We start from the raw sequence: 27611 nt of genomic DNA on the forward strand, positions 1-27611 counted from the left end.
CAGGCATCCCGACTGGAACGGACACGCATGGTTGATAGGATTCGGAAAGCACATCCATTACCTGGTGGAGAAGGTATGGCAGAATTCGCAACTGTTTTAAAGTTAGCATATGCTAATACATGAAACGGGTTGATTTTTGGATCACACAATCCGAAAATGTTTAAACCGATAAATGCACTCCGAAAAAACGTTGTAGAATTACATAAATCGCCAAACTGCTGATGGACTAAAACGCAACGGTTCTCCACCACGGGAACCGGTGTGGAGCTCCAAAGCCACCAAAAGAAAGTAAACTCCACATCTACTCTCTTTCCGCTCAAGGACTTTCTCGTGCTCATTTCTCCGCGTTTCTCAGCGGGCAGCAGTTTCTCGTGGTGCCGATGTTATAAAACTAACGTTTTAATTGAAACGCAGCCCAGTTGCCGGTGAGAGATTCGAGCGTGCGCACGTGTTTTCCGGCTTGCGTTTCTTTCCTTTGCGCATGAGCCAACGGTCGGGTAGCGTGGGAGATCGCAATTTGCGTTTTTCGAATGCAGGTTTGTGATGGTTTGCTTTGTTTTGCAATTTTTTTACTGTGACAAAAACCCAACAGATGGTGTGCTAGCGTTAATTTAGAGTGGTCTCTTTAAAAAACATTTAAATCAAGTTTTGCCTGCAATTGATTAGAGATTGATTTTATTACCACAGTGTCAATTCCAAAGTCGTGCCATTATAATCCACCGCGGTTCTGCTAGTTCCTGTTCGTCCCGTTAATCTACCAACCGAACCAGTTCTCGTGCGTAGCGAACCCGCCGGTTCCCGGTCTCTGGTGAAAGGCGTCACTGGATTAGGGTGAAAAAAGGAAGAAGAAAAAACACACATCCAAAAAAGAATACGGTGGTCCTAGGTGGTGCTAGTGGCTGAGACCGTGAGGACTAGGCGTAGCAGGCACCAAGCGGCCGCTAGTCTGGCTTCTCGAGCCACATCGCGCTCCGCCGAACCGTCCGTCGATGGTGAAAGTAAAAGTGGAAAAGTCGCACAAATCGCGCGAAACTGATTCGTACGAGTGATACGCGCTTTCGCGCACAAACCGACCAAACGCCTTGCCCGTTTCTTGCGTGACCGGGGGCAGACTCAACGGATCCGCAACAACTCGGCCCATCTTTCGTTCCTACGGGCACTGTGCAATTTTCCGGATTTGCAACTGCACAGATCCTGCTGTCGGTGGCAACCCGCGTGAAGAAAAGAGAAATTCGAAAGCTTCCAGAATAATTGCAGTGCAGTGTAGTGAATATAGGATGCATTAGATTTGATAAAAATTTCGTAAAAATAATTTCTGAAATCTAAAGTGAACAGCAAACCGCGTCGACGAAACATTGTGTATCCGTTCCTTCTGGTGTTTTAAATAAATATGTCCAAACCAATCGTTTTTTAAATTGATCCTCGAATGGGTGTGTGATTTTCCGTTGATTTTGATTCAGCGTAATGTTCGAGCCGATGACTGAAAACTGGAAATAACCTAACGCCAAGGTCCCACGCCAAGTTATAAAATCGCAACCGGATTGAATTGCATCCCATGCCAAAGAGGCGAATTGACGGTGACATCGAAATAAACTCATCGAGACTTAAAAAAAAAGGAAAAACAAACTACACACAACTTGGCAGCTAACTTAATCATCCGGAATGGGTCTATTTTTACTCGGCACGCTGACGCTGGTGATCACTTTCACTGGAAACGGTACGTACACACGGGATCGGTTGGGATAATCGCTTGAGGCTTGAGATGCTGCGTTGCCGCCGTTTGTGACCGGAAGGCGAGTAACATTAATCTGCATCCCACCCCTTTGCCTTCGCTTCTTGCCCATTTCCCCGTACAGATAGCAGCATGTGGTTTTGGGGAGGAAAATATGCAAACAAACATTGCCCTACCGCAACGGTGTTTCGTGAATGTGTGCGGTTTGTTTGTAACTGCCAGGCGGAGGTTAACGCATGTCGATTTTTCCTTCCGAGGAATCTAACGAGCGCTGGTGGAAATTAAAAACGAAGAAGAACCAAAGAAGAGTCTCCTAACTCATGGGAAAGATGCAGGCAAAGAGGAGAAACTGCATAGCGATTTCTGGTTGAAAACCGGGGCAAACGTTTTAAACCCCTTTGTGTGGAAGCAGCAGCAGTAGCAGTGACTGCTAAAGACGGTCAAATGGGATAGGGGAGAAAACTGCACCAATTGTGTATCGCATTGCATCAGTGCATCGGGGCAGCGAGAGGGGCGAGGGGAATGGATGCAATTTCGATTTCAAACGACTCCCGCCGACCCGCATTCGGTGGCTTGGAAGGTGGGAAACAAATGTGCACACCTTTTGCTAGCCTGGAAAAACCGTGGCACAAACAACTCAGCCCGCTGTTTCGTAGGACAGTAGTCAAGAGGGGACGTACACTAAGCTAAGGTACGCGGCAGATCACAGCGAACGTGTAGGAAGTGAAATGTAGCTACACCGGAAATGGATGGGAAAACATGTCTTCCGAAAGATATAAATTGTGGCAGCAGCCCGGATATGGTTTGCAGACTTATGCATGGGAAGAATAACACGATCACTTATGATCGAATGACACGTGAAAAGAATGTGGAAAAAACACAACTTGTGCAAAAAGTTTCACCATTCCTAATTTCTAATCGTACATCATGGAAGTCATTAAGGGTGGCCTACGGACCGAATGTGGTCTATATAATTTGGCTTTGCGTACTCCCTGTAGGGAATTGAATAAAGTTTATCTGTAGCTACAACGGTTATTTTTTTCAAATTCTGAAATGCCGTATTTTCTGTCGTTGTCTTTTAAATTTTAATTTTAACCATAGCTTTTGTTACAATGCTTCAAAGAACTTTTGTAGATAATACTTTGGTAATTTGAGTGGGGCAAAAAACAGAACTTCGTTGTTCTTGTTACTGTTAGTTCAGCAATTTTTACTTTTCGTCATAAATTGCTCCCATGCTTTAAACATAAATTAATAACAGTCATTTTTATTACAATAAAATTTATAAAATCTGCTCATTCATATTTTTTTAAAGAAACTCCGTACGAAACGACAAGTTTCAACTGAGACGAAATTAGAAAGACTCAATCACCATCAATATAAAATGAATCATTAGATGCTTCAGTTTCAATGGCAATCGTTTCGTTATCGAAATGGTGTTTAGCTTCAATATTCTATGGGTCAATTAATGGCATAAATATGGCATAATAATGACTCTCGAATGTTCCTCCGATCATGTGGTTTAAAAGCGGTTGAGAATAACAACAAGAAAAATGGACAAAATAAATCAGTTTAACTAAATTCAACAAGAAAAACAAACTAGTTCTGCAAGCCACAGCCCTAAGCGGATGATAACGTCTGGTGCATAAGAAAAACGAGACACGCTTAAGAAACACATCAAGACGATGAGGTAAACAAAAACCAAACCCCTACAACGAGTTTCGTGCCGTTCAAGAAGCTGCCGACGGGACGGGAAAAACAAACTGGAAAATGTCCGTGGCAACAATCGCGGCCAGTGGCAGAAGACGCCGCAAGCAAAACCGGCCACCAGCTCGTGACCATAATTAATTAATGAATCGTTAAAGCAGACGATCGTACGGTGCAGCGCATGGCATGGCCACGAGGCAGAAACCGAATGCCGGTGGAAATGCAGTGAAAAAGGTGTTAAACCGGGGAGTGATCGCGAGAGAGTCTTTCTCGGTGGTGCTAGAAGGAAAACGGTTGGCTGTGAGCGGGTGAAAAGCAAAGACGGAAAATGACATCGGAGGAAAATTGTGTGCCAGAAGCGCACACGGCGAGATGTACTGCCGTGAGCGCTTTAGGGCGCTTGAAGGCCAAACAAGTGAGACAGCCAGATGTTGATGTAAATTAGACTGGAACCACCGCTTCCATTTTCCAGTTTTCCCGCCCCACGGGCCGATGAACGGTATTTATCGAAGCGCTGCCAGCGGGTTGCTGGCGGTTGGTTTCGTGCGGAACCACCCGGGAGGGGACCTGAAGCAGGGGGAGGAAAAATGAAATCTTAAAATGGTGACATGGAAAATTGAATTACAAATCCAATCTCCCGTCACCCGCCACTCCCGTTCGTTGCAGCGATCGTCTTTTTTTCTCTCGATGCCGCTATTTTCTTCCAACCGAACATAACATCTGTTTGTTGGGAAAAAGATGTTTCAAAAACACTTTGCAACAGCGAACGGTTCTTTTTGGCAGCTGAACATAACAAAATTTATTTAACTAAGGCTGTATAGACTTTTAGACATTGAGAAAGAAAGAGTTTTACTGCTCGGAACACTTCTTCGTGTGCGTGGAAATTGATCAATTTTCCGATTGCAATCGAACAAATCCGGATACTCCAGTATTTCCGGTTGCTATAACTATATCATTTCAACTTTTCCTTTCTGGCTCCATCCACCTCCGGGGGAGTATTGAACTGTGGGCTGCTGGAAGAAATGAAAGCACCCCGCCGTGTCTTAAGATCCTGTGCCACCCAGAAAGTTCGCTTTTGATCTTTTCAAGTGTCCTCAGCCGGTCAGAGCAAAACTGTGTGGCTGTGTGGCGAACATTTTTCCCACGTTGTAATTGCAATCCCAGCAGGGAAAGGTGTAAGCCCCACGCTTGGTGGGCGATCGGTTCGGTCGGATGGTGTGGTTGAAGTGATCTTACGTGACGATCATCGCACAGCAGGAATATTGTTTTTTCGTTGTGTTAAATTTGAATCGTTGAGTTGCTCATGTAAATAATGTCTCCATTGTTAGCTTGCCTCCATAGGTTTTTTTTTGTTATCAAATAATGTCTCCACAGGTTTTTTGTTAGTAAAGAAAACAATTGCATTGAATGTTAAATTTACCAAAAACGATGTTATACCATATTCGACCAAAGCAAAACTGACGCATGTTGACTGACATTGCCAATGTAATTACACATGCTGGAGGGTCGCACATCAACTTATGGACCTTCATTTTTCGAGCCAACTGGACTGAAGGTGTTACCTAACCACCGACGCGATGACGGAGAGGTCATCAATAATCGGCCGAAGAGAGCATGGGAAACTACATCCTCCGTATCTGTTACTGCCAGCCATTTGGCCAGCATCCCACAAGGTGGCGTTCATCAAATATGACTGCGATTATTCGACTAGAGTCTATAATCAGGGAACACTCGATCGTATATAGATATCAAGCGACAGTTACTCAAGAAAAATATTAAAAATACAGTTTTTGCCCATCTACGAGATACTTTTATGATGGAACGGTAAAAGGTTGGTAGCAACGAGTGGCCATTTTTATCATAGCACCCACAAACGGATCAGATTAGCGTAAAACCGTAGAAAAAATATCCATGTTACGTCGGTATTTTCAGAGCCGCTTGGTTCTGAAATCGTACCGGATATGTCGTGAAGCGGAAACCAGGCGATGCATCATGATTAGATGATTCTGCTCTTTCACCCTCTTTTTGTAAGACTGTTCTGGTCGGTAAATTTCACGCAATAGTTGCATAGCCATTAACAATGTTCATGCCCAACGCGTACACGCTTTGCGCTAGCGTTGGATGATGAAAATACTGAATTAACACCAACCATCTAGCGTGTACTCTTGTGTATGGGTGTGTCTAATTAGTAAAATAATAAGAAAGATGGACTGGTGATGATTCATATGAAGGGAAAGCTTGAAATTAATTTTGTAAGAATTCCAACCACATTGGTTTGTTTGTTAATTATCGTTTTAGTAAAAGTATAGATCACTTTCACATTTAGTTATTAAAAAGTTGGCGCACAAAAAACAGCAAACCATATTTTAACCATCAAAAACTCAGGCAGATGAATAGCGATGAAAGTTTTTCAATTAATGTGGAACATTGAGGTTGTTACCGAAACCAAAACATCAATCCGTTTCTTTGTGTTTTTAGTGGGTTTAACACCATCTTTTCTTCCGCCACATGTAATACTTGGGAATTAGTTTTCAAATGAGTTGTTTGTACCAATGCCTCTAATAAACTAAAGTAGATTTTGATAACTCAGATAACTGAGTTAGTTAAATACGTTGGCAGTACTGATTAGAAAAAAAAGCAGAAGCAAGTGTATGGACATTGCAACAAGCAGAGATAAGGAATGAATTTATCTTTTAGGAACTAATATATTTGTTGCAGTTGTTTATGTACAAGATAAAAAATTTAAAAAAAGTTGTAACAAACATATTTTTATCAGAATGTGAGAAACATACATAGGGAAGTAATATGATTTCCGGTTTCATAGCCAAACCCTATTGGAACCAGAAAAAAGTTAATTTTCTTTTAGTATTCCACTGTTTGGATATTTGAATCTACAACTCCCGAAGTAAATACATGGCTTCTTTTTTATGGCGTCAAGTCTTTTTGAGCGTCGGTTTGTTTGCATCCACACCAGACATGGTTTCTTCCCAGCTTGCAGGCGCTCTATTCTTCTCCCTTTCTTAAGTACTCCTAATAACCCATTTCTTTTAGTTCAAGCCTTTCGTTAAAGGCCCCCACGGAAACGTTACGCATCTCGCACGCCTCTACGCCAGAGAGATATCTTTTCACCTTCTTTTCCAATCACATTTTCTTCCCAACAGCGCACGCAGGCAACCTTGTGAAGCGGAGTCTGAAAAACACGGTACCCTGCTTAGAGGATGGACGGTTTTACAGGTCAGTTCCAGGTTTATTGGGGAGGTTTTTCTTCTTTCGCCAATTTAACGATTGGCCCTACCAGTGTTTCCCTGTGAATGGTTGATTGTTGGCGCGTGTGCATTGCGGTCCGAAGTAATAAAAAGCCGACCATAATGAGCTCCAAATAGATAACACTCGAACTGCGATGCAGAACGACGTAAACTGCGTTTAAAAACGGCCAACAAGAGAACAGGCTATATTATTGAAAGTACAGTATTTTTTAATCGTTTTCTCGTATCCTTGCACGCACAGAAATCCCGACCGATTGGAGCACAAAATGTGGACCAACAACGAGTGCGCCAAGTACTATCTCTGCCTCGACGGGGAAGTGTTCGAGTTCAAGTGTTCCGTGGGGCTGCTGTTCGACGTGTCTCGTCAAATATGCGATTTCAAGCAGAATGTAGAGAATTGCGACGTTACCGCCGGTTAGTGGAGGATAATCGAGGGTTTCACCATTTTTGCCAAATTTCAATTTTTAACTTATTGTTGAATCTTTCCAGAGGCTCGTGTACCGAAGCCACTGCTTGAGAACGCGAAATGTGAAGAACGATCTCAGCTCGGCTGTGGCGATGGAACGTGTCTACCGAATGAGTACTTTTGCGATGGGTCCGTCGACTGTGAGGACGGGTCGGACGAGGGCTGGTGTGACGTGGAGAACGACCCGAACGCGGCCGACCCCTGCGACCCGTCCGTGTGCGAGCTTCCCGAGTGCTTCTGCTCCAAGGATGGGACGCTCATCCCTGGACGGCTCGAGCGTTACCACACGCCCCAGATGATTCTGCTCACGTTCGACGATGCGATCAACTTCGAGAACTGGGAGCTCTACACGGAAAAGATCTTTACGCCGGCACGCAAAAACCCCAACGGTTGTCCGATCCGAGGCACGTTCTACATTTCGCACCAGTACACGAACTATGCGCAAGTGCAGCGGATGTGGAACGATGGGCACGAGATCGCCATCCACTCGATCACCCACCGGGGGCCGGAAGAATGGTGGTCACGGAATGCCACCATTGAGGACTGGTTCGACGAGATGGTGGGCCAGGCGAACATTATCAATCGATTCTCGAACGTGCGCATGGAGGAGCTGCGTGGAATGCGGGTACCGTTCCTGCGAGTCGGCTGGAACAGGCAGTTTCTAATGATGAAAGAGTTTGGCTTCGTGTACGATTCGTCGATGGTGGCACCCTTCTCGAATCCGCCGCTGTGGCCGTACACACTCGATTATAAGATGCCGCACGCGTGCAACGGTAACAATCAGTACTGTCCGTCCCGGAGCTACCCGGGCATCTGGGAGATGGTGATGAACCAGCTGGAGGCAGGCGAGTACACGTGCGGTATGGTGGACACTTGCCCGCCGCATATGAACGGCGAGGACGTTTATCGGATGTTCGTGCACAACTTCAAGCGCCATTACCATTCGAACCGTGCTCCGCTCGGCCTGTACTTCCATTCTACCTGGTTCCGCAAGCAGGAATATCTTGATGCCTTTTTAGTGAGCACATGAGTGAAACGCCAAACCATAAATGTAACTTCCTTAACGACCCTTTTCCTCTCGCCTTTCAGAGATTCCTTGACGATATGGCAAAGCATCCGGACGTGTACTTCGTGACCAACTTCCAAGCGGTCGAGTGGATGCGCAACCCAACCGTTTCGAATCAGCTCGGCCACTTCGAACCATGGCAATGCCGACCGAGGCAGTTCGATCCGCAGGAACAGGCGTGCAATCTTCCGCGAACTTGCAAGCTGCATAGCCGCGTCCTACAGCAGGATCGCTATCTTTACACCTGCAACGAGTGTCCGGCACAATATCCCTGGATACGGAACGAGTTCGGACTGGACTGAAGTAAACCATCCTTTCGGTGGCTTTAGCTTTAGCGTTACTTTCTGTTTTGTTTCTCGTTTTTGTAGGATGGAATTTATTTACACTATAAGAACAACTCAACACCGATTAGAATGTAAACAAACGAATGTTTAGGTCTACGAAATCCAAGATTTTCATGTTGTTTTGTTAAATTGTTGTCTGTTGCAATTCTCCTTTTGCTTTTTCTTTATCCATTCGGTTATAATTTGTTAACAACTATCGGCAGCCCATAGGGAAAGGCGGAAGAACTCGCACTTGAAGATGAATACAAGAAACATTAACCGTCCAGGAAAAAAGGCAAACATTGTCTATTACCTTATTTTCGCAAGTTAGTTCTAGCTGAAGAATAATAGTATTTAAGATATAAATTAATAAACCGGTCGAAAACGGTCGATCTTTTTAAACAAAAATGCTAGGTCGATAATTCATGTCGTCTTCTTTAAGTTCAACTACCAGATCCATCCGGAACCTGATGTTCCCCATATGAGCAATTCGATTATGGGTTACTTATGCGTATCTATGAAAGAAGGGGTTGTAATGGATTCATGGGATAAGCATGGAATGAAAGGAAAAGAAAAATGAGCACATGATCTGTTGTAACGAAACATTCGCCTAACAACCAAATACACGCGTTTAGGAAAAGATGTAAGAAGAAACCTGCAATCAAATTCACTCTTCACACTCGTAAATGCTGTAGAAAACGCTTTCCACCGTCACTTAGAACAAAACAAGAGCCACAATATTCGATCACAGGTAGGTACCGGTCCTTGTGCATTGAATGGTTTGCATTCATCGACACTTGGACACATTTCCTGCCATGAATGCGCTAGCCTTCCTGAGCGATGAACGGATTTTGTATCGACTCCATACCTTCCTGGGGACAAATCAGTACTACCGATGTGCCACGGCAAACCACCAGCCCGAGATGCCGCGTATCGTCCGCTAGCTTGTAATCGTCCGGATCACGCAGGAACTCTATCGTGTTATCCAGCACCAGGTTTAGCAGCGGATCATAGCCTTTCAACACACCGGCAGCTTCTCGCCCGCCGGCAAACTTTACTCGAATCGTCTTCTCGAGGTATTTGCTCAGATCGAGGATGGACTCCTTGCGGCGTTTCTCTTTGTTGTCTCCTCCACCACCGCCGCCGGTTGAGTTACCCGATGTGGATGGCTTGAAGAAATGAAACGAAAATGAAGCATCCGGCGAATACAGTACTATATTTCAAGGTTATATACCTTTTTGTCGGACATGCTCGAATGGACAGCGCTTTGCTTTTGATTTTAGTAGTTTCCACCTCAAGTTTACGAGTAGGTTTTACTAACTTTGAGTAGCAGTTTAACAAGAAACCAAAGTGGTAATTGAACAACTAACCTCCGCGAGGTACGACGGCGTTTTGTTTAGTGTTTGGGCTTTGAGCAACAACTGCGCGAAGTCATATTCAGCTGTCAAATTGTCCGAGCCGGCAAACACGTTTATATTGTATGGTTTGAAATCTATGTTGAAAATAGATTTTGAATTATGCACCAAAACAGTCCCATCAGAGAAGATAATTTTACCCAATTTCCTTTCGTCTGCTTTTTTAGTGCAGCAGGTATGCCTGCGATTTAGTAATTTAGTTTTTTGGACAGTTTTAACCTCAAACTTTGAAATTTGAATGTTTCCTACAGATGCGGTTATATGGGGTGGTTCAAGTTCAATAAGAGTTGAGGAAGAATTCCAATGCGGTTAAGTTCAACGTTGTGTGCTATTCATCAGATGATAATCTAACCGAAATAGGTAGTCTTGTCGCTGCAATTAAAATTGAATCATTAAGTCCGTTACTTTATTTTCGTTTACGTGAAGATTTCATTCATGCCAGCATGAAGTTTATTGCTGATTCAATGTAAAGTGTAACCAACGAACATAAACGCAAATGGCGACAGGAACAATTAGTTTTTTTTGCGTTCCATGAAAGTTGACGTTTCAAATCATCAGAGGCGAACACGAGAAGAGCTTCGTGAATTGATTTTTACCGGCACACTAGACGCACCGACGAATATCCGGAAGCATCGTAGCTCTGAACAAGCCGAGGCACGCCGTTAATCGTTAATACGTGAAAGTGCCACTGGACAATCCGTATATAGGCCAGTTTTAAAGAAGTGACAATTGTTTGTGTTGGCTTATGCGCGGCAACAAAGCGGAAGATGACGTCGAAGACCCTAGCGACCGCGTAGCGGTAGCAATGGTTTCACACGGATAATCAGGAATTGCCGGCTAAGCACCTGTGATAACAAGGTAAGTAATATGACGTTCTGAGGGGGAGATGATTACTAAAAGGGAAGAATACAAGAGTTGCTAGCAAGAGGTTAGATTGATATGATAGGTTTCATTGCATTGATATTTTCTCGAGCGTCCGAAACTTCGGACAAGAAAAGGTTTCGCTCTGCATCGTTCTACGAAGAGTTATGCGCGCGCATTTTGGTGTACAGTTTAGGAGTGATTGTCCAGACAAATTTTTTACTCGAGGTACTAGAACATGTTTTTTATGTCTCGCGAAACAATTCCAGAACAGGCCAGATGTGCCACAGTCTTCTAAATTATGTTCACAGTGCAGTGTGCGCCGTGTGCTAATGGTCTTCTTTTTTTTTTTGCTAACAATTGGATATGGAACGACGAATCTTGTTTCGAACAGATTGGAACTGCCAACGTTTGTAAATGTACATGCTCTAGCTTATGTTTGCGTTGTATTTCTTTGTCCTATTATGAAAATAGTCGTGAAACCGAAATAGAAAAATGGAACCGGCGGCAATTTCAATGCCAATGGAATCTTTCGACGACCCGTAGCAGCTTGATAGGGAGCGTGTGTGAGTGCAATGGTCAACTTTCGGTCCGCAATACTCACACTGCTTCGTTTGGAGGAAAAATGAGAGTGTGCAACAGTTCGCTGGAGAGAAATGGAAAAGTAACTAAAAATGAGTAGCGGAACAATACCTATCACTCCGAAAAAGTAGCGGTAACTGTAACATGACTACTTGTTACAATTTACATGATATAAATTTTATATCCGTAGAAAACACAGTGCAAAGCTTAAATTATTGTGAACATTAAATTTTCCGTAGAATTTTTCCGGGTTATATTCGGTAAAGTGATGGGCCTCTTAACTTTGCGTACAGTACCTAGCTGCAAATTAAATATTTGTACCTAGCAACTGTAGCTAGTTGGAGCTTCCATCACTAGTGCAGTTCAGTTCTCTTTTGGTCTACCAGTTTGGAACATTTTATTCGGTTCCGGAACCGAAGGTTTCTTTCTCTTTCTCCGTTGTGAGCGACTCCTTGCAGGTACGGCCATTTTTCAACGCCCCGTAGGCTCAGTTCGGCTTTTGTTCTTTTCCCGTGCGCAACGGGTCGTTCGCGTCTCGAAACCATGTGGAGAACGCTACCGAAGGTACTGGAACAAGAGTTTAAATCTGGTCAGCCCAAGTTTTACCCAACTGCCAGGAACGCCAAAATGGCCAAGACGAGGTGTGAACTCGCTAGGATTTGTGCTGGCGAGCCGCGAGCGCGAAGTGCGTGTGTTAATAGTGGTTTCAGATGGAATATCGATGGCGTTCCCTGAACGCGCAAGGAATAACGTACGAAGGACGATTAATCAAAGCACATCGCGGACCACCAACTGCTGGCAGATGGAAGGTTAAAATATTCCCGTCTTGCGAATGCGCGTACACTTTTTGCCAGTGATTATTCGACCAAGTGGTAAAACATCCCGGTTACGGTTTGTGCTTCTCCCGATTCCGGATGGTGGGTGTTGGTGTGGAAACAAAAGCCGCCGATTCGCCTATAGAAGAGGTTATGTTCGACGTGCCCTGTACCACCCGGTCAAATTTTACGAAAAAAAACTCGCAGCATCGAATCTGCTGGAGCTGCAAACGAGAGAAAAAAGGAGCAAGAACAGAAGACAGTGGCTGGTACGTGCATGCTGTCCACGCAGCAATTTGCAGTCACCATTTGCTATAACGCCCGATACTTGGAATGGGGATGCAGCGAATTTTTCTTTCCAGGTGAGTGATCGACTTTGTTCGACCTGTCGTGATGTGCTGAAATTCTTTTCGCTGTCTCTTTTGAATGCACCATGCACCTTAGTTCCTTTTTAGGTTATAACATTAGAACCTTTTACAATCTATTGATTAAATAATTTGTCTTACCGTATTTGGTGGCGAAATAATGATGCAAAAAATATTCCTCGTTTATTATCCAGAGCTTAGAGCCAATAGTTCGAATCAGTTTTTCTCTAAGCCTTCCTCGCGATTTTCTCACTGGTCATGTTCGAAAAGAATGGGATTTTCTCCGTTCGCCAAACGGCGGTTGCTAAGCGGTCGAGCGAGTTTTGTTTGAGCTCGTATTCTTCTTAGAGGCGAAGAAGGAACGCGCAACATTCACTGTTCAGTTCAATGTTGCCAGGTTTTTACACCGTGGTGTGTTTTCGATGATCTTTAGTTTTCTTTTCTTACTGCTGACACCGCCTTCTTGCACAGCACCCCAACCCCGAATGCCTAAGAGAGGTCGCAGCATGCAATAATGTACCCTACACTCACACCTAGCTATAACTGACGAACAAGAAAAGATGCCAAACAGGTTGGGCGTTTCAATAAGAATTCTGTTTTCTACATGGGGTCATGGCGGCGGCATAACGATGGTGGTGGCATAGCCGACGACCGATGCTATGTGAAAGGTAGCAGGCAGCAGCAGCTACGAACTATTAACGATAGTCATTCTTTTCCTCCATTTTCCGCAGTGCACACAATATCGAGACGTTCACATTTTTTTTTTAACAACCGAACGTGTATCGATCTGAAGCGAGGGAGAAATGTGGTTTGGGATCTGTCGTGTTGCCCTTGCAAGAACCAAGAACAGGTCAACAGCGCGCAACCCGAGAAGAGCAAACAGCAAACACATCCGTGGATCCGGGAATTTTGATTCGACGAAAAGCGAACCCAAATGGTGGTGCGAGAACTTTGAAGAAAATTTGAAGAAAACGCAACGTGCCGATCCGACATCTTTCCCCTGGTGCTCGTTCGCTCGCCATTGAGGGAGAGTTCGTGCTTCTATCCAGTTCGATTCAAAAATCGCACATTGTTGTGGAATAAGATTTTTACTCCAGTTCGTCATCGCTGCTTTCATTTGAAGAGCGGTTCTTGTTCTATACATTCAACACAAGGGAGGGCGGGGATTGTTGGTGTGGCATATAATGCCTTGACTGTTGCTTTTCGCGAACTTGATTTGCACACTATACGGCTTATATAGTTGTACGTGTTTTTACGCGGTAATTGAGTTTTTGGGATCTGAATGTTTTAAGGTCAATGAACGGAAAAACAGTGGTAGGACTACTATTGCTTGTGAAGAACCACCAAAACAGGTATTTAACCTTTATGTATCTAATCAGGAAACTTTTTAAAGGTATCAGATAATTTGTGTTGTAGATTAATTTTAATATTGAAATTTAATATTGAAGAAAAGCGCGCTGGAACAAGAAATATGAATTGTCGAAAGCTAATAAGAATTGCCTACATTCGCAACTTTATTTAAAGAACGAAAAAAAAACACTGGCGCCAACACTAACCCTCACAAACACAAGCCTACCGCAGCCCTATTTTATAGAGTTTCGAACAATTCCAAATCAACACCATCACGATAGCCAAGTTCGTAGTCGAAAACCACCTCTGCCAGCAGCAGCAAGGAGATTTCTATCCCGCTGTGAAAATGAAGGGAGAAAGAACGAGCACGGCAAACATTCTGGAGACGTTCGTAGGCCGTTGTCTCGACCGCGACGTCGTGGTACGCCTTTTATGTATGGAACAACCGTGGAGGAGAGATGTAGATTCGGAGCAATGAACCGACGATAACGCCGCGAAAACGACTTTCGGGAACATCTCTCCATGACACGCGCGGAAACCCACCCAACGTTTTCTCAGCGTGGCGCGTTGATGCAAGAGATGGCCGTGATGGTGGAGGCCCACCTGTGAATGGTAGTCTTCTAGCAATTGTGGAGCCGGGGGGAAACATTAAAGAAAATGATTTCACAAAAGCAAACCATGAGAATAGCAGGCTCACTTCATCCTCCCCTAGCCCGAGGCGAGTTGCTATGGTAAGGTTCGTATAGGAAAAAGGATGTCGAAGGTTAAAGGTAGGCTTGGTGCTGTTTGAAATGAATGTTTTTAAGAAAAACGACGAATGAGAATTCGCGAAAAATCAACTACCATCATTTGGTATTGCGATACTCTGTATGCCCGAAGCCGGAGTTCTGTCTGGAGAGAAGAAAGTAATAAAATGAAATCATCGAAACAGGTTTTTTACCCCTGTGCTCTGCTGATTGGAGGCTCAAGTTTTGCATGTATGCGCACGATGGCGAGAGAAACTCGCGTTCCGAACACCGAACTTCACGTTTTAGCGGTTGGGATGCTGAGATGTTGTAGTTGGGCGCGAGAGAAGAGCTGTTTTCTCAGCGACCAAGAAGAAGGAAGCTTCGACTGGGAAAAGGAAGGCTAAAATGGGAATTAGCATTGTTCCAATGGAGCCTTCTTCGATCGTGATTCCCTTAATTGCACCATCCGTGGCAATGGTAAGGAGCATGGACGACGGATTGCAAAGAAAAGAGAAAATGTGCTAGGCAGAGGTTTGCAAATGTTGCTGACGAAAGGTGTGACTCCATGTTCGATTGAATAACCTTGAATTTTTCGCGCACGAAGAATTGGAGGAACATTCTTTTCTGGCACCACATCTTTCCTCGATAGGCTGGCGTTATAGTAGCTATCTGTAAATTGATTCGTTCTTTATTGTGCTTTTATACATTTCCAACCTCGTACGAACATAAATGTGATACCATATTAGAACGAGTGGAAAAGGGGTTACCATTTGCATTTATCATTGTAATAATGTGGCCGGGAGTAGCATGAATGTCCTTTGATGACACGCATGGATAGCGTGGAGCAGGGATAACGTTCCAGGCGTTGGCCACCATCATTCATATTTTGCGAAGAATTTTCAAAAGACTGCTTGCTGATAAAACACTAACTGCGCCTAGCCCTGTATATGAAGCGCATGCGGTGGAAAAGAAGGACAGAAAATGGCTGGTGGAGAGCCCTGCCATGACTCGCTGTTTGCTTTTCCCATTTCGGGATTTTCACTGACGCGCGTTGACTGGCAAATATGATGTGACACAATCTATCAAAGAGGAGAGTAATGTTTTGCCGTGTTTTTAATGTTCAACGCTAGAATAAATATTCCAAGAAGCGTAAACTGTTTCGACACTGCACGCATCCTCTCCTCAGCATGCAACGTTCGTATATTCCATGTGGTCACACATTTCGCCACGGCCTCTCGACGTCTGCCGGTTGAAACTCTTTCTCCTGGGAACGGCACATTCTCTTCTTCATGTTTGGCGCGAGCTTTTTCGATATGCTGATGAGATGATGTGTTTGTCGCATGGCTATCGACTTCGTCTTTGGCGTCGTAGTCGACGTCTTAGCGATCGTCATTCAATTCGGCGTTAGTTTTGCTCTTTCGAAAGGCAATTATCAACAGTTCCAGAGGCTGGTAGGAAGTGGGTACAACAAGAACACATTGGAAACGATTGTGGGGGATGATGATGGTCATTTGGTTTGTTTCTACTCTTCTTGGCAATTCTCGATTCTTTCTATTCACCCACCGCCTGCTTTGCTTAACTGGATGGAATTTGTTTTTCTTTTTTTTTGGACCATGCTCGCCAGGATCGGGTTCTTTAGTGTAGATCAAAATTTAATGCAAAACCAAGCGAAAGACCGTCGATAAGATTGATCGCCCAAGTGGTTGGTTGGAAGATGGTTGTCTGGTTACAGAATTAATTTTACTTACCTATTTCTTTGCCAGATCCTTTGATACTATTTGAAAAGGAGCCGTTTAGATGTAGATCTAAGGAAAAATGTTCTGAAAATTGCTTTACGTACATATTTTAATTTGAAATTATAACGTTTTCATTTGTACAATCTCATTTTCACATTACATCTGGGATTCGAACTTGTCGTTTAAGTGGCATTTCCCAACGTTGTTTGGATTGTGGATTTTCCATGCATGCATGCTTTTGATCTCATTCACGTGTCAAGCATGCCTCGGCAAGAAACAGTGGCTGGAGCACGATGATGTTTCTCTACTCTTCTCGCGTTCAGTTATTATTCGCTTTGTGTCGAGATAAAAAAGGACTAATGGGAATTTTCTATGATAAGCACGTAGAGGAGAACATCGCTAGACTGTGGCATGTTCAGATGGAGTATCTTACGATAGGAGAAGATAAACTCTGCAGACCTAGACGTTGCATGTTTTTTTGTGTGACTTTTTTAAAGTGACAATGATCAAAGCACAGTTTTGCATAAGTGTTTACTAATGACAAACGGCAAACCGTACGAATGTGTTGTGGCTTTGGAACTTGATTTCATGTTTGGCAAATAAACTGCAATACATTCCATTATGCCAAATTAGATGGTCTCAAAATATTTACTTCATTTTTGTCGTTTTTAAAAGCTACAGCTTATGAAAAAAGTGTAATAAAAAAAATAGTTTGTGAGTAAGAAATCACGACGCTGAATCCCCGTCATCAAACTCTCATCAATCGCTATAGAGCCCCGCACCATGCTCAAACATTTTGTTAGTTCGTTTGTGCGATGCAGAAAAATGTTGCAAAGTTATTCATCCCTAGCTGCGCCAGATGTCTTGCTTCCTAATCACTGTTCGGTGTCCCGGTTCTGTGCCTCCGGTGAAGTTGTGAAATAACCGCATCGCCAGAGCTAGAGATGATGATACGTGAAATACCGCATTCCGGCACATGGTTGTCACGTTTCTCATGCCTTTGGAAGGTACTGTTAGGTGCTAAAATATTCTGCCGTGTTGGAAAGGAAGTTGCGTCTGTTTGTAGAACTTTTTATGTGCCCCGTCAGAGTAGTGTAGCATGGCGGACTACGAAATTGGAATGCCTCCATTTCGTTCGTTTACGTACGTACCGCCGTTGCAGTCCATCCTTTATGTTCTTCCTGAGTCTTTAATGAAAATGTTTCATTTACGTGAATGCAAAATACGCTCTTCTTGCTTACACTGGAAATCCTTATTGTTTTAAAAATGTCACCTTTTTGGCCTTGACCGAACTGCTGCCAAGAGCTGTTAGCAAAATAACCTGGCAAAATAGAGGAATCACGTGTGTCAGCATGACACCCGGTTATCCTCCTCCTTCGCTTCGGTGGCACTTTGTAGTTCTACTGCTCGATCCATTAAAAAATTGAAAACGCTGCAAAACTGGCTACAACTGGTCGGAATAGAAAAATAAGGGTTAGTTTATGGGTAGCCAACCGAAAGGCGTTAGACGGCTGCTCCGTGTGCGTATCCTATTACTACGATTATCAGCGAAAATTATTGTTTCCAACCGGTGGTGTTTGCGTGTGTGTATGTGCGTGCATGCTATGTCCCATTGTAGACCAGCAGAACACACAATCCCGCATCTTCAGTGCCAGAACTAGGCACCGGGAATGCACAATATGACAGACTGGTCCGTTTCGTTAAACATTGGGAAAAAGTGCCACCGAAGCAGTTTTTTTCTTGGTCATAGTTGGCATAGAAAACTGCAACCATGTGCTTCGGTTAGTTTATTCCTCTTCCAGCCACCATTTTATTATAGATACTACAATATTTGTTGGCTTTTTTCCTTAATTTTCTTTACAACTTGTTCGACAAAAGCCATCTGTGTCGGTAATCCATTATTTAAGAAACATTCAGTTTAGTCTGAACCACCATTATAGCGCGATCAATATCCAGGTTTTCATAAGTGTTTTTTTTTTCTTTTCTTTTTTTACAAATAGGGTGAAAGATTGTGGAAGAGTTCGTTCCAGTTCGTACCCTGGTTCCCTGCACAGCCTCTAGCCAAGACGAAGGACGGCGGTTGTGGAGTGATGGTGCCATCCATCGACGGCATATCCTTATCATTCGATTTTCGTTCGTGGATCATTACCCTCGACCGGTGGTGACCACACCAGAACGTTGTTCGTATCTCCGGTGGTCGATGGTGTGAAACAACATAGATCTTCGGCAAAACGATGATATGCGCCGGAAAACGTTTTTCTCGGTAATGCCGAAAAGGAGTTTCCCCTCGTGAGAGTTTGGATCTAATTTTTCGTCCTGCAAGAGAAACCGGAGATAACTGCGAACGGATGCTGCTGTGCGCGCTGTGTAGAGAGAACTTTGGAAAGTGAGAGAGATATCAGGTAGAGAAGCAACATCTGTTCCGATGGAAAAAAACGTATACGAGGCTATGACCACGTTAGTAAATTTTAGATACTTTTATGCGAGTTATTAAATTCTGGTTAACATCTCCGAGTCATTAAGCAATGATGAAAATTGTCCTCAAAAAGGTTTGAGTCATCAATCAATGCATACCACTTTCCGTCCCAGGATACGCGACGGTCCGTGTTGCCATCGAAAAAGCTTCCTACCAAGTCTAGTGTTCCTGCATCCCCTCTCGTTAGTTTGATGATAAGATGGTTTAAAAACTCTCTCGAAACTCTGTCGGGGCGACGTGCGTTGGATGGAAAATGATTCACACGCCCACCTAGAAATCGGAGAGCAAGGTAAACGAAAATTCCCTGAGAGACATAGGGGGAGGAGAGTACGGTAGTGCATGCTGCCATTTGTTGGTTTGTTGCTCCACCAAAATCGGATCGAAAAGGAAGACTATTGCCGGAAAGGATTTTCGACTTCTGTCGCAACGAAGAGATTCTGTCGCTCAACAGTGCGAGCTGGCTGGTCGGCATCATCTCCATTTTTCTCCTGAGTATAGTGAGCGAAAGACACGTGAACGCGACAACTACAGACCGAGCAGGGCACCACTGGTTGGTGAACACACGACGCGCCGCACGTGCATACATCGAAGCCGCCCCTCAGCAGTGTTGAAGAGAAGATCCGGTTGCGAAAACGAAAGTCGTCGTCTTGTCTGTTCTTGGAATCCCGGATTCCCGTCTCAAGGTTTGTCTACCTTGTGGCAACGTCGTCGTCAACGTCGTTTAGCAGCGGAGGAGATCCATTGTCCAGCACATTGCCCTACCACCCGTTTCCAGACGTTCCTGTGCATAGCTGAGTGAAACTGGAAAGCGAGATATATCTGACAAGCGCCTGTGTGGATTCTGGTCACTAACCCTCTGCGAGAGCAGCAGAAGCAGAGAAATCAATATTTAAGTTCACCATCGTCCGCGAACGCAGCGTGAAAAGCTGTCGGGTGGTAGCAGGTGTTCAGAGGGGTAGTTGTACATTCGATGCACACTGCCTTCAATTGACATACGGAGGCACGGAAGAACAATTGCTAAAAAGCGCTATCAAGGATTTGACGACAGCACACAGTGGGACAAATTGTGGGTTGGGCGTGTGAAGTGCGAGCAAAAGAAACGTACGCAAGCAACTTAGGTGTCCTGGACGGGGATGAAGGATCATCTCTTCTTCTTCGCACCATCATCATTGCTATCGTCGTCTGGTTCGGCAGATTTTGGCCAGCGTCGTGACCACTATCATCACCAGCAAGAGCCGGAATCGTTGTTGGCACCGAGCCGAAAAATCCTTTGCGGTCGTCGTATACCAGCAATTAGCGGTGGTGGTGGCCTAAATTGGCGCAGCATCGGTAACCGAAAAATACGCGGGACTGGGAAAAACGCCAGCACACAGAAAAGAGCAGATGGAAAAGCTATTGGCACAATTTAGGCCATCCTCTATGTCAACACTTTTGAATTTTTAAAATTTCTGCCAACTGCACAGACACACACACACACGGTCGGTATTCTGGCATCGTAGTTCGAAAAAAAAGAATCATCGATTTAAACATCATCGTTTTGGAGATAGCATAATTCTACCGCGTTTGTGTGGTATTAAGTTTTAAAACGGGAAGAGTAATAAGGTACTGGAAATCTCAAACGCCAGGGCAAAAATGGCAGCTCTACAGGCGCAGAACAACGTTACCACTGGTTCCCAACAGCAGGCTACCGGCCTGCGTGAGTTCGTCGAAGGATGGACACTAGCACAAACACTCGGCGAAGGCGCCTACGGAGAGTGAGTAGTCTCTTTACTTAACATCATGTGTAAAGAATCCTTTTGATTGTGTGATTACTACCCTTACAGAGTTAAATTGCTTATAAACCGACAATCGGGCGAGGCGGTTGCGATGAAGATGGTCGATCTGAAGAAACATCCGGACGCGGAAAGCTCGGTGAAGAAGGAAGTGTGTATACAGAAGATTCTGATGCACCAGAATATCCTCAAATTCTTTGGCAAACGAACACAGGGTGACATCGAGTACATCTTCCTCGAGTATGCCGCCGGGGGAGAACTATTCGATCGGATAGGTAAGGAGTTATTTTGCTAGATGATGCTGTTAAAGAACATTTTTGTTAAATAAAACACTCACATGTTTCAATCGTTTATCTCTCTCCCCACAGAACCTGACGTGGGTATGCCTCTACCGGAAGCACAGCGCTACTTCAATCAACTGCTGGCCGGTGTTGATTACCTGCATGCCCGGGGCGTCGCACATCGTGATCTGAAGCCGGAAAACCTTCTCCTCGACGAGCACGACAACGTGAAGATATCCGACTTCGGGATGGCGACGATGTTTAGGTATTAGGTATAAGCTTAATGAACCTTCACCACGGAGTCTTAGTTTTGATGCTCGATATAGTTGAAATCGGAATCTCACCATCTCCGCCTTAACTCTAATCATCGATCCTTCCAAAACCGTGTTACTAAGTTTTTTTTTTCTTTCTTATACTTGTTCATGCCACGGACGATCATTGTTTCAACTACGCCTTCGTTTGCTTCACTGACAAGAATAGAATGAAGGGCCGAGAGCGACTACTGGACAAAAAATGCGGCACACTGCCATACGTCGCCCCGGAGGTGCTGGTCAAGCCCTACCGGGCAACCCCGGCCGATCTGTGGTCATGTGGAATCATTCTCGTCACTATGCTGGCTGGAGGTGAGTGGTTTTTATCATGTGCTTTTGCTGTTTATTTTTTTCCATCTCTCATCCTCCTCCCCACTTCCCCATTGCTACTTCTGCGATCCGCTTAACGATGCTTTTCTCGCGCAAATCTCAAGGCGAGAAACTACCTTTCGATGAGGTTAAAAGAAGTTTCCAACAAACGGCGGTTCTCACACGCTTGCTTAAATGATAATAACCGTTTTTTATTGCTGCTTTCTTTTTATAAAGTTTTGTTTTTGATTTTGCAAAATAGCAGCATGAAATATTTGCTGCTCCGCTCCGAAGGGTTCTTAAGTATATTTTCAATCACAAATTTTCTCTTTCAATTTTCTTCTTCTGACATTTTTAACTCCTTCAATTATGCTTTCCTTCCTTTCAATTTAAGCTAAAATCAAGTTAAATGTATATCAACATTTTGTATACTTATGCTCGAACCTGTTACCAATCGGGTTATCTTTCAATAATCATTCATTTTAAATGTTTCTATTGAGCAGCATGTATGGTACCGTAAATTTTCCCTAATAATCCTTGAAATTTCACTGCTTACAATCGGTAAAGTGGTTTATGCTTTTCCAAGATATTGTCGATGGTGCATCATGTATTACCTCCCAGTTCAAGCCTTGAATGATTTCATACATATATTGATGTTATTTTTCGTGTATTTTGTTGTGTCTTTGTGGAAGCAATATTTCAAAGAATTTTATGTCATTTATATGCTATATATGACGACAATGGAAACTAATACATTGCATAGCAAAGTTATCTTTTATGAATTGGCGCATAAAAAACAAATTTTCAGAACTTTAAATCAGAATTACTAAAATGTCCATCAAATTACTGCACCACTACCACAATCACTACCTCACCACCTACTCCCCACTTTTACACCTTTCCGTGTACTGCGCGTGTTTGGACTTGATTGTGCGTTTTTGTTTCGTCCCGCGTTTTTAGTTCATTTCATTCATTTGCCAAACATAATAAAAGTTCTTAATTATGCTGTTTTGATGTGCTCGAAAAGAAGAAAACCAAATTATAACAACAAAGTCTCTCTAAATCCCCCATTCGTTGTTTTTTGTTATAATTTCCGGCTGTATCTTTGGTATTCTAGCTGTAGAATGTTGTTTTGATTGTAATATCTCTAAAGCTTTAGTACCAGAGGTCCAACTGGGAATTGCTTGCTGCTGCACTGCACTGTTGTGTTTTATTTGATTTTTTTTATCTCAATATGCCCTGCTGTTTAATCAAATAAATCCTCATAATAATATTATTGCGATGTGTGTGCTATTTGTGTTTTTCGGTGTTTGTGTGATGAGTGTACAACTTTTTTTTTATTCACAACCCAATAATGTTTACTGCTGGCCGTTTCCATTTTTATTCTAACGACCTTTTTTAAGATTGTAAATTTCAAATAATCGAAGAATGCCTTGCTAAATACTTTCGTTTGTCTGTGGAAAAATACAATAAAAATGATATTTCGCCTACTTTATCACTTTTTCCCTACTCTGCATTTGAAAACAGTTTGAACAAACAAGCTTCCCTTTTGTAAACTATGTGCATTGTTTTTTTTTTATTCAATTTTTTATGAAAGAGATCAATACCATTCTATATTGTCTTGCTCAAAAACTTACGGGGAGCAGAATAAATGTTTGAAAATTTTGTTTTACTATATACGGCTATCTGTTGTCGCTCGCTGATTTTATTCCATTCGCTCATTGACCTGCTGTCGTGCGTTTTGTAAGCCTTAAATATTGTGTATTTTGCAAATCTGATATTATTGTGCATTGGCCTCGAAGCTTTAGCACGAAGAAAACAAATTAATTGTGTATGTGTGAATGTGCGTGAAAAAAAATCGACAAGCAATCCAGCCTCCTGCAACCCTCCTCCCCAATCCAGTTGGTTGGGGGAATCTCTGCATCTGCAACTCCTTGCGCACTCGACTTTGGCTTTATAGTTTTTTTTGTGTTTGGCACAAGAGTATCGCGAGAACATTCATGTATTGTCTGCTGTGTATGTTGTTGCTGCACCACCACCAATCACTACTACCAACACTGATTGCATCGTGATTGTATACATCAACCGCACGTACGCCGCCGCCGTTACAGTAAAGTGATAAACCGATTCGGAACTCGCGAGTGAAACAATTTCTGACAAATGAATTTAAATAAAAATAAAAATAAACCTTCATTGAATATGCCGGTACACAAATCCACTACTCAAACCTTTGATATACTTACTTCCTGTCAATCCTGATCACTAGTTCCTCTGCCATCATTCTGTCTCTTACCTTGAACATCGCTCTTATGAATTACCGCTAGTTCCACTAGATTTTAAGAGTGAATTTTTCAGAGAAAACAAGGAAATTGACTAATTTATTTTTCATTCTTCTCTTTCGAAACCGGTTTCGAAACTCACTTTAATGTTTTACCGCTCCTTTTTGTGACTGCCATGCCACAATCGTCGTTATGCTTACTACGCGATAAGAGTTACCCTGGGACCAGCCATCGTCCGGTTGCGCGGAGTACCTCTGCTGGAAGGAGAACAAGTACACTACCTCAACGCCCTGGTGCAAACTGGACACCCTCACGCTCTCGCTGTTGCGGAAGATTCTAGTCCCTAATCCGGCGCAACGGCTTACGCTGGACAAACTGCAGGACCACAAATGGTGCCAAACACAGTTTCACCTGCAAGGTAAGACCGAAGAAGAATTGTTTGAGCTCTCTACTATCTGTTGCGTTGTTGCATTTCGTTACATTTCACATTCGTGCGTGTTATAGAGTGAGTTATTAAAAAAAGAAAAAAATAATAAAGCGTGCTTGAATAAACTTAGGAAAGTGGTACCGGAGGAAATGTCGCTAATATATAACTTTTGCATGACCAACTTTTTTGTGGTCGTATCATCGTATATCAAATCCTTTGCACCCTTGCTGTGTTATTCCATACTCTCAAAAGGAAGGGACGTTTTATGTTCGTCCGACCAGCATATTCTCTTTTAGATTATGCCAATGTGCAGCTGCTGCTGGCATCGGTTTCTGAAATAATATTTGTTCATACCTCCTCCCGGGTATTAGAATTGGAACACAACCACCATGCATTCCCGTTTCTTGCTATAGAAAATGGCCTGTTAATGGAAGAATCGAGCAATGCAACGAGATAGAGAAAAGAAAATTAAACAGGAAAACTCGTACTGGAAAACATGCGACGAACGATAAGACCACGCCGGTGGAACCATCTAAAGATGGGAACAATCGAAAAACGAGTTATGTCTGCAAAGAGAACAAACGATAGAGTATTCGATGTGTGTTGCCAGGGAGAAGGAAAAGTGGTGGCTTGTTTTGATTCGTTTCACGAACGTAAGAATGGTCGAGTTTTTGGCATGCGGCCAACATCCAGAGTCTGCGGATTTTCTTGGATCGCCCTTTTTTTTCGTAGTAGATGGCTAACCAGAGACCGAGTGTCGAAACTCGACCGATTCCTATATATATCTGGAGCAATGAAAAGCAGCTTTGGAAAAGATAAATTAGCTTAAAAATAGAAGCGATTCCGATGACATTTTCCGGACACGTTGGTCCTTAAATAATGGTTGCTTTTAGGTGTGTTCACTCGTCTTGTGTTTCCTTCGCATGGTCAGGTACTGGATGACTCTCAGTGGTGAACGAAATTCTGAGGGAAATCCAGCACTTGGCCTTGAGTTGTGAACAACTCGTCAGCGTGTGATGAAAAGCCCTTCCTTGTATCTTCTTGTAGCAAAACAGTGAAATACGTGTTTCGGTGAGCTCTTTTTGTTCTGATATTTTTCACAGTGACTCGATCTAAGAAAAAAAACCCCTCTCAAAAGAAGCCCATTTGTCTGTGCTTTGGCGCTTTAGCTGTATGATAGAATTTAAGCTATTTCATAAAGCTAGATTACCAAAGCATGGACGACTAATCGGGCAATACTTCGATGAGAAAGGATCCGGAAACATTTATATAAGAATTCGTTATGAGAGATGTACACAAGAAGAATGATATTTTGTCGATTAGTTGAATTGAATAGTTTGTGTTTGCACATATCGTATACTACTCAAAACACAAGTACTCCCTAAGCATGTATTGCACTTCAAAGTATTTATTCCCAATTGAACTTGTTTTTTTTTTAAATTTTATATGAATTTTTATTTACTTCTGCATCTCAATTGTCTGTATCTGCTAAAATACTTTATTTAAAGTCACCAGCTTGTGTTCTCCAAACTGTGTTAAACATTTATTTAACTTATTTTCGATATTGTGCGAAATTTTATAATTTTGTCATTGTGTGTAAGCGTGTTTTTTTTTTATATTCTGGCCTGACGTTAACAAATCAAAGCTATTCTGTGCCTGTTTGCCTGCCTACCCACACATGCCTGCCCTGCCTGCCTGCTTTGCTTGCCACTTATTGGGACTTTGGTGATTTTAGCTGTATGTTTCAATGTCTTTCAACTACATATAGCTTAATCACCAAATACCTAATGAATGTGCACATTATAAGTTTGGTTTATTTTTTTCTTAAATTTTTTATTTTACTTTTATATGTTGGCGCACGTTATTTATTTTTATAAGTGAATTGAATCCTCGGTGAATATGTGAGTTGTGTTTGTGTGTGTTGTGCGCGTGTGTTATATTTTTGATGGTAAAATAAATTTTCCGTTTGCTACCGGTTTATTACGAGTGTTATATGATCTTGCTCCTGGATAAGACAAGCGTGTTAAATAAGGGCAAATTTTACATTTATTAGTTATGCTATACCCTACGATAACAGTTATGCTGTACGCAACATTACACGATGAATGTCGAATTAATGAACGGTTAATGCATTTCAGGAATTGCCGACATTGGTGGAAATAACGGCATTGGTGGAGGAATGGTGTCCGGTGGTGGAGGGTGCGATATGATTGACGGTCGTCCATCACCCCGTGCCAAGCGGCTTTGTTCCAACCAAGACATCTCCACCCCACTGGACGATTCCACTTCTCGCATGTGCCAATCGCAGCCCGTGCCCACGATCGTGCACACCGAGGTGAACGGAGTCGAGGAGGCAATCGAGGCCCGCCACGGGTTCTGCTTCTCCCAGCCTACGATGCTGGACGATCTGATACTGTGCACGCAGCTTAACCCAACCCAGAGCGTCGGTACGCAGCAGCAGCAGCAAAACCCGTTCCAGCGGCTGGTACGACGCATGACGCGCTTCTTCGTGTCGACCCGGTGTGACGAGACGCTGAAGCGCTTGTCGGCCGCACTGGAGAAGCTTGGCTACTGCTGGAAGTCGAACGACGAGGGCATCATTACGATCTCGACCATCGACCGGCGGAAGCTGCAGCTCATCTTCAAGGCCAATATCGTCGAGATGGACGGTAAGATCCTGTGCGACTTCCGTCTGTCGAAGGGTTGCGGGTTGGAGTTTAAGCGCCGCTTCATCAAGATCAAGCAGAGTTTGGCCGACATCGTGCTGAAGGGCCCGGTAACGTGGCCGATTGCGATTGCGACCAATTCTGTGCCTTAAGTAGTAGCAGCGCACCGTTAAACCCGAGTTCTTGTTTATTTTTCTGCAACGGATGTGTTCGTTTCCGACCTCCAATGAAACTCGCAAAAGTGTATATTACGATGGCCACGTTGTTTAGTAAGAAGAATCTCGAATGAAAACGGAGGAGGATAAAACAAGCTTCTAGATGAAACATTCATTGGAGAAAGAAAGCTTTTATAAACATTACGCTCTGTGAGCGTTCGTTGGGAATCCTTTCTTTTAGGGTGGCCATTTCGGGAAAAAAACACACGAACCAATGCGTTACCCTCCAAACGTCTGTAACGGAAGGGGGAGGTTGTATCGCCATAATACTCTGATCACACGGGTATAGGTGAAAGCGTACGAGAGGTATTTCATCGAAAAGGAAGCGAAGCGCAAATAAGGTTCAATTGTATCGACATTTTTAGCCGCCTGCCCTCAAAATCATTGGAGGGTGTTATGCCCAGCAAGTGGGTTAAAGAGCTTTACTGGAGTAAATCCTTGACGAATAGGAGGTATAAAAAGAATC

The 27611-nt window shown here is 43.4% G+C and overlaps 3 protein-coding genes across 4 annotated transcripts; 2 read left to right on the top strand and 1 right to left on the bottom strand.

The window, feature by feature from the left end:
- The first annotated feature begins 1659 nt into the window (after positions 1 to 1659).
- LOC131280958 (chitin deacetylase 1) lies at positions 1660 to 8536 on the top strand. The gene is made up of 5 exons (XM_058310204.1): positions 1660 to 1717; positions 6598 to 6670; positions 6944 to 7116; positions 7192 to 8186; positions 8258 to 8536. Exons 1-5 carry the CDS (start codon positions 1663 to 1665, stop codon positions 8534 to 8536), a joined length of 1575 nt encoding a protein of 524 aa, XP_058166187.1. The 5' UTR covers positions 1660 to 1662.
- A 60-nt stretch (positions 8537 to 8596) lies between these two features.
- Positions 8597 to 9808, bottom strand: LOC131284801 (U6 snRNA-associated Sm-like protein LSm7). Of its 2 annotated transcripts, none has more exons than XM_058313663.1 (2): positions 9792 to 9808; positions 8597 to 9726 (listed from the first exon to the last, which is right to left on the bottom strand). In XM_058313663.1, exons 1-2 carry the CDS (start codon positions 9804 to 9806, stop codon positions 9382 to 9384), a joined length of 360 nt encoding a protein of 119 aa, XP_058169646.1. In that variant the 5' UTR covers positions 9807 to 9808; the 3' UTR covers positions 8597 to 9381. The 2 variants fall into 2 exon arrangements, with proteins under 2 accessions (XP_058169646.1, XP_058169654.1); XM_058313671.1 differs by having other exon boundaries at positions 8597 to 9697; positions 9790 to 9806.
- A 10602-nt stretch (positions 9809 to 20410) lies between these two features.
- Positions 20411 to 27082, top strand: LOC131282759 (serine/threonine-protein kinase grp). Its single transcript, XM_058312302.1, has 6 exons — positions 20411 to 20639; positions 20709 to 20932; positions 21026 to 21203; positions 21419 to 21561; positions 24049 to 24255; positions 26463 to 27082. Exons 1-6 carry the CDS (start codon positions 20518 to 20520, stop codon positions 27080 to 27082), a joined length of 1494 nt encoding a protein of 497 aa, XP_058168285.1. The 5' UTR covers positions 20411 to 20517.
- Positions 27083 to 27611: the final 529 nt, after the last annotated feature.

This window comes from Anopheles ziemanni, chromosome 2 (assembly GCF_943734765.1).
Source record: "Anopheles ziemanni chromosome 2, idAnoZiCoDA_A2_x.2, whole genome shotgun sequence".
NCBI lineage: Eukaryota > Metazoa > Arthropoda > Insecta > Diptera > Culicidae > Anopheles > Anopheles ziemanni.

What these genes read in the sequence shown, in the direction of transcription:
- LOC131280958 (XM_058310204.1), top strand. Translation starts at nt 1,663, where the DNA reads ATGGGTCTATTTTTACTCGGCACGCTGACGCTGGTGATCACTTTCACT. An exon ending in GATCACTTTCACTGGAAACG is followed by an intron (nt 1,718 to 6,597) that starts GTACGTACACAC and finishes TCTTCCCAACAG; the next exon opens with CGCACGCAGGCAACCTTGTG. An exon ending in AATATCTTGATGCCTTTTTA is followed by an intron (nt 8,187 to 8,257) that starts GTGAGCACATGA and finishes CTCGCCTTTCAG; the next exon opens with AGATTCCTTGACGATATGGC.
- LOC131282759 (XM_058312302.1), top strand. Translation starts at nt 20,518, where the DNA reads ATGGCAGCTCTACAGGCGCAGAACAACGTTACCACTGGTTCCCAACAG. An exon ending in GGCGAAGGCGCCTACGGAGA is followed by an intron (nt 20,640 to 20,708) that starts GTGAGTAGTCTC and finishes CTACCCTTACAG; the next exon opens with AGTTAAATTGCTTATAAACC. An exon ending in GGGATGGCGACGATGTTTAG is followed by an intron (nt 21,204 to 21,418) that starts GTATTAGGTATA and finishes TGACAAGAATAG; the next exon opens with AATGAAGGGCCGAGAGCGAC.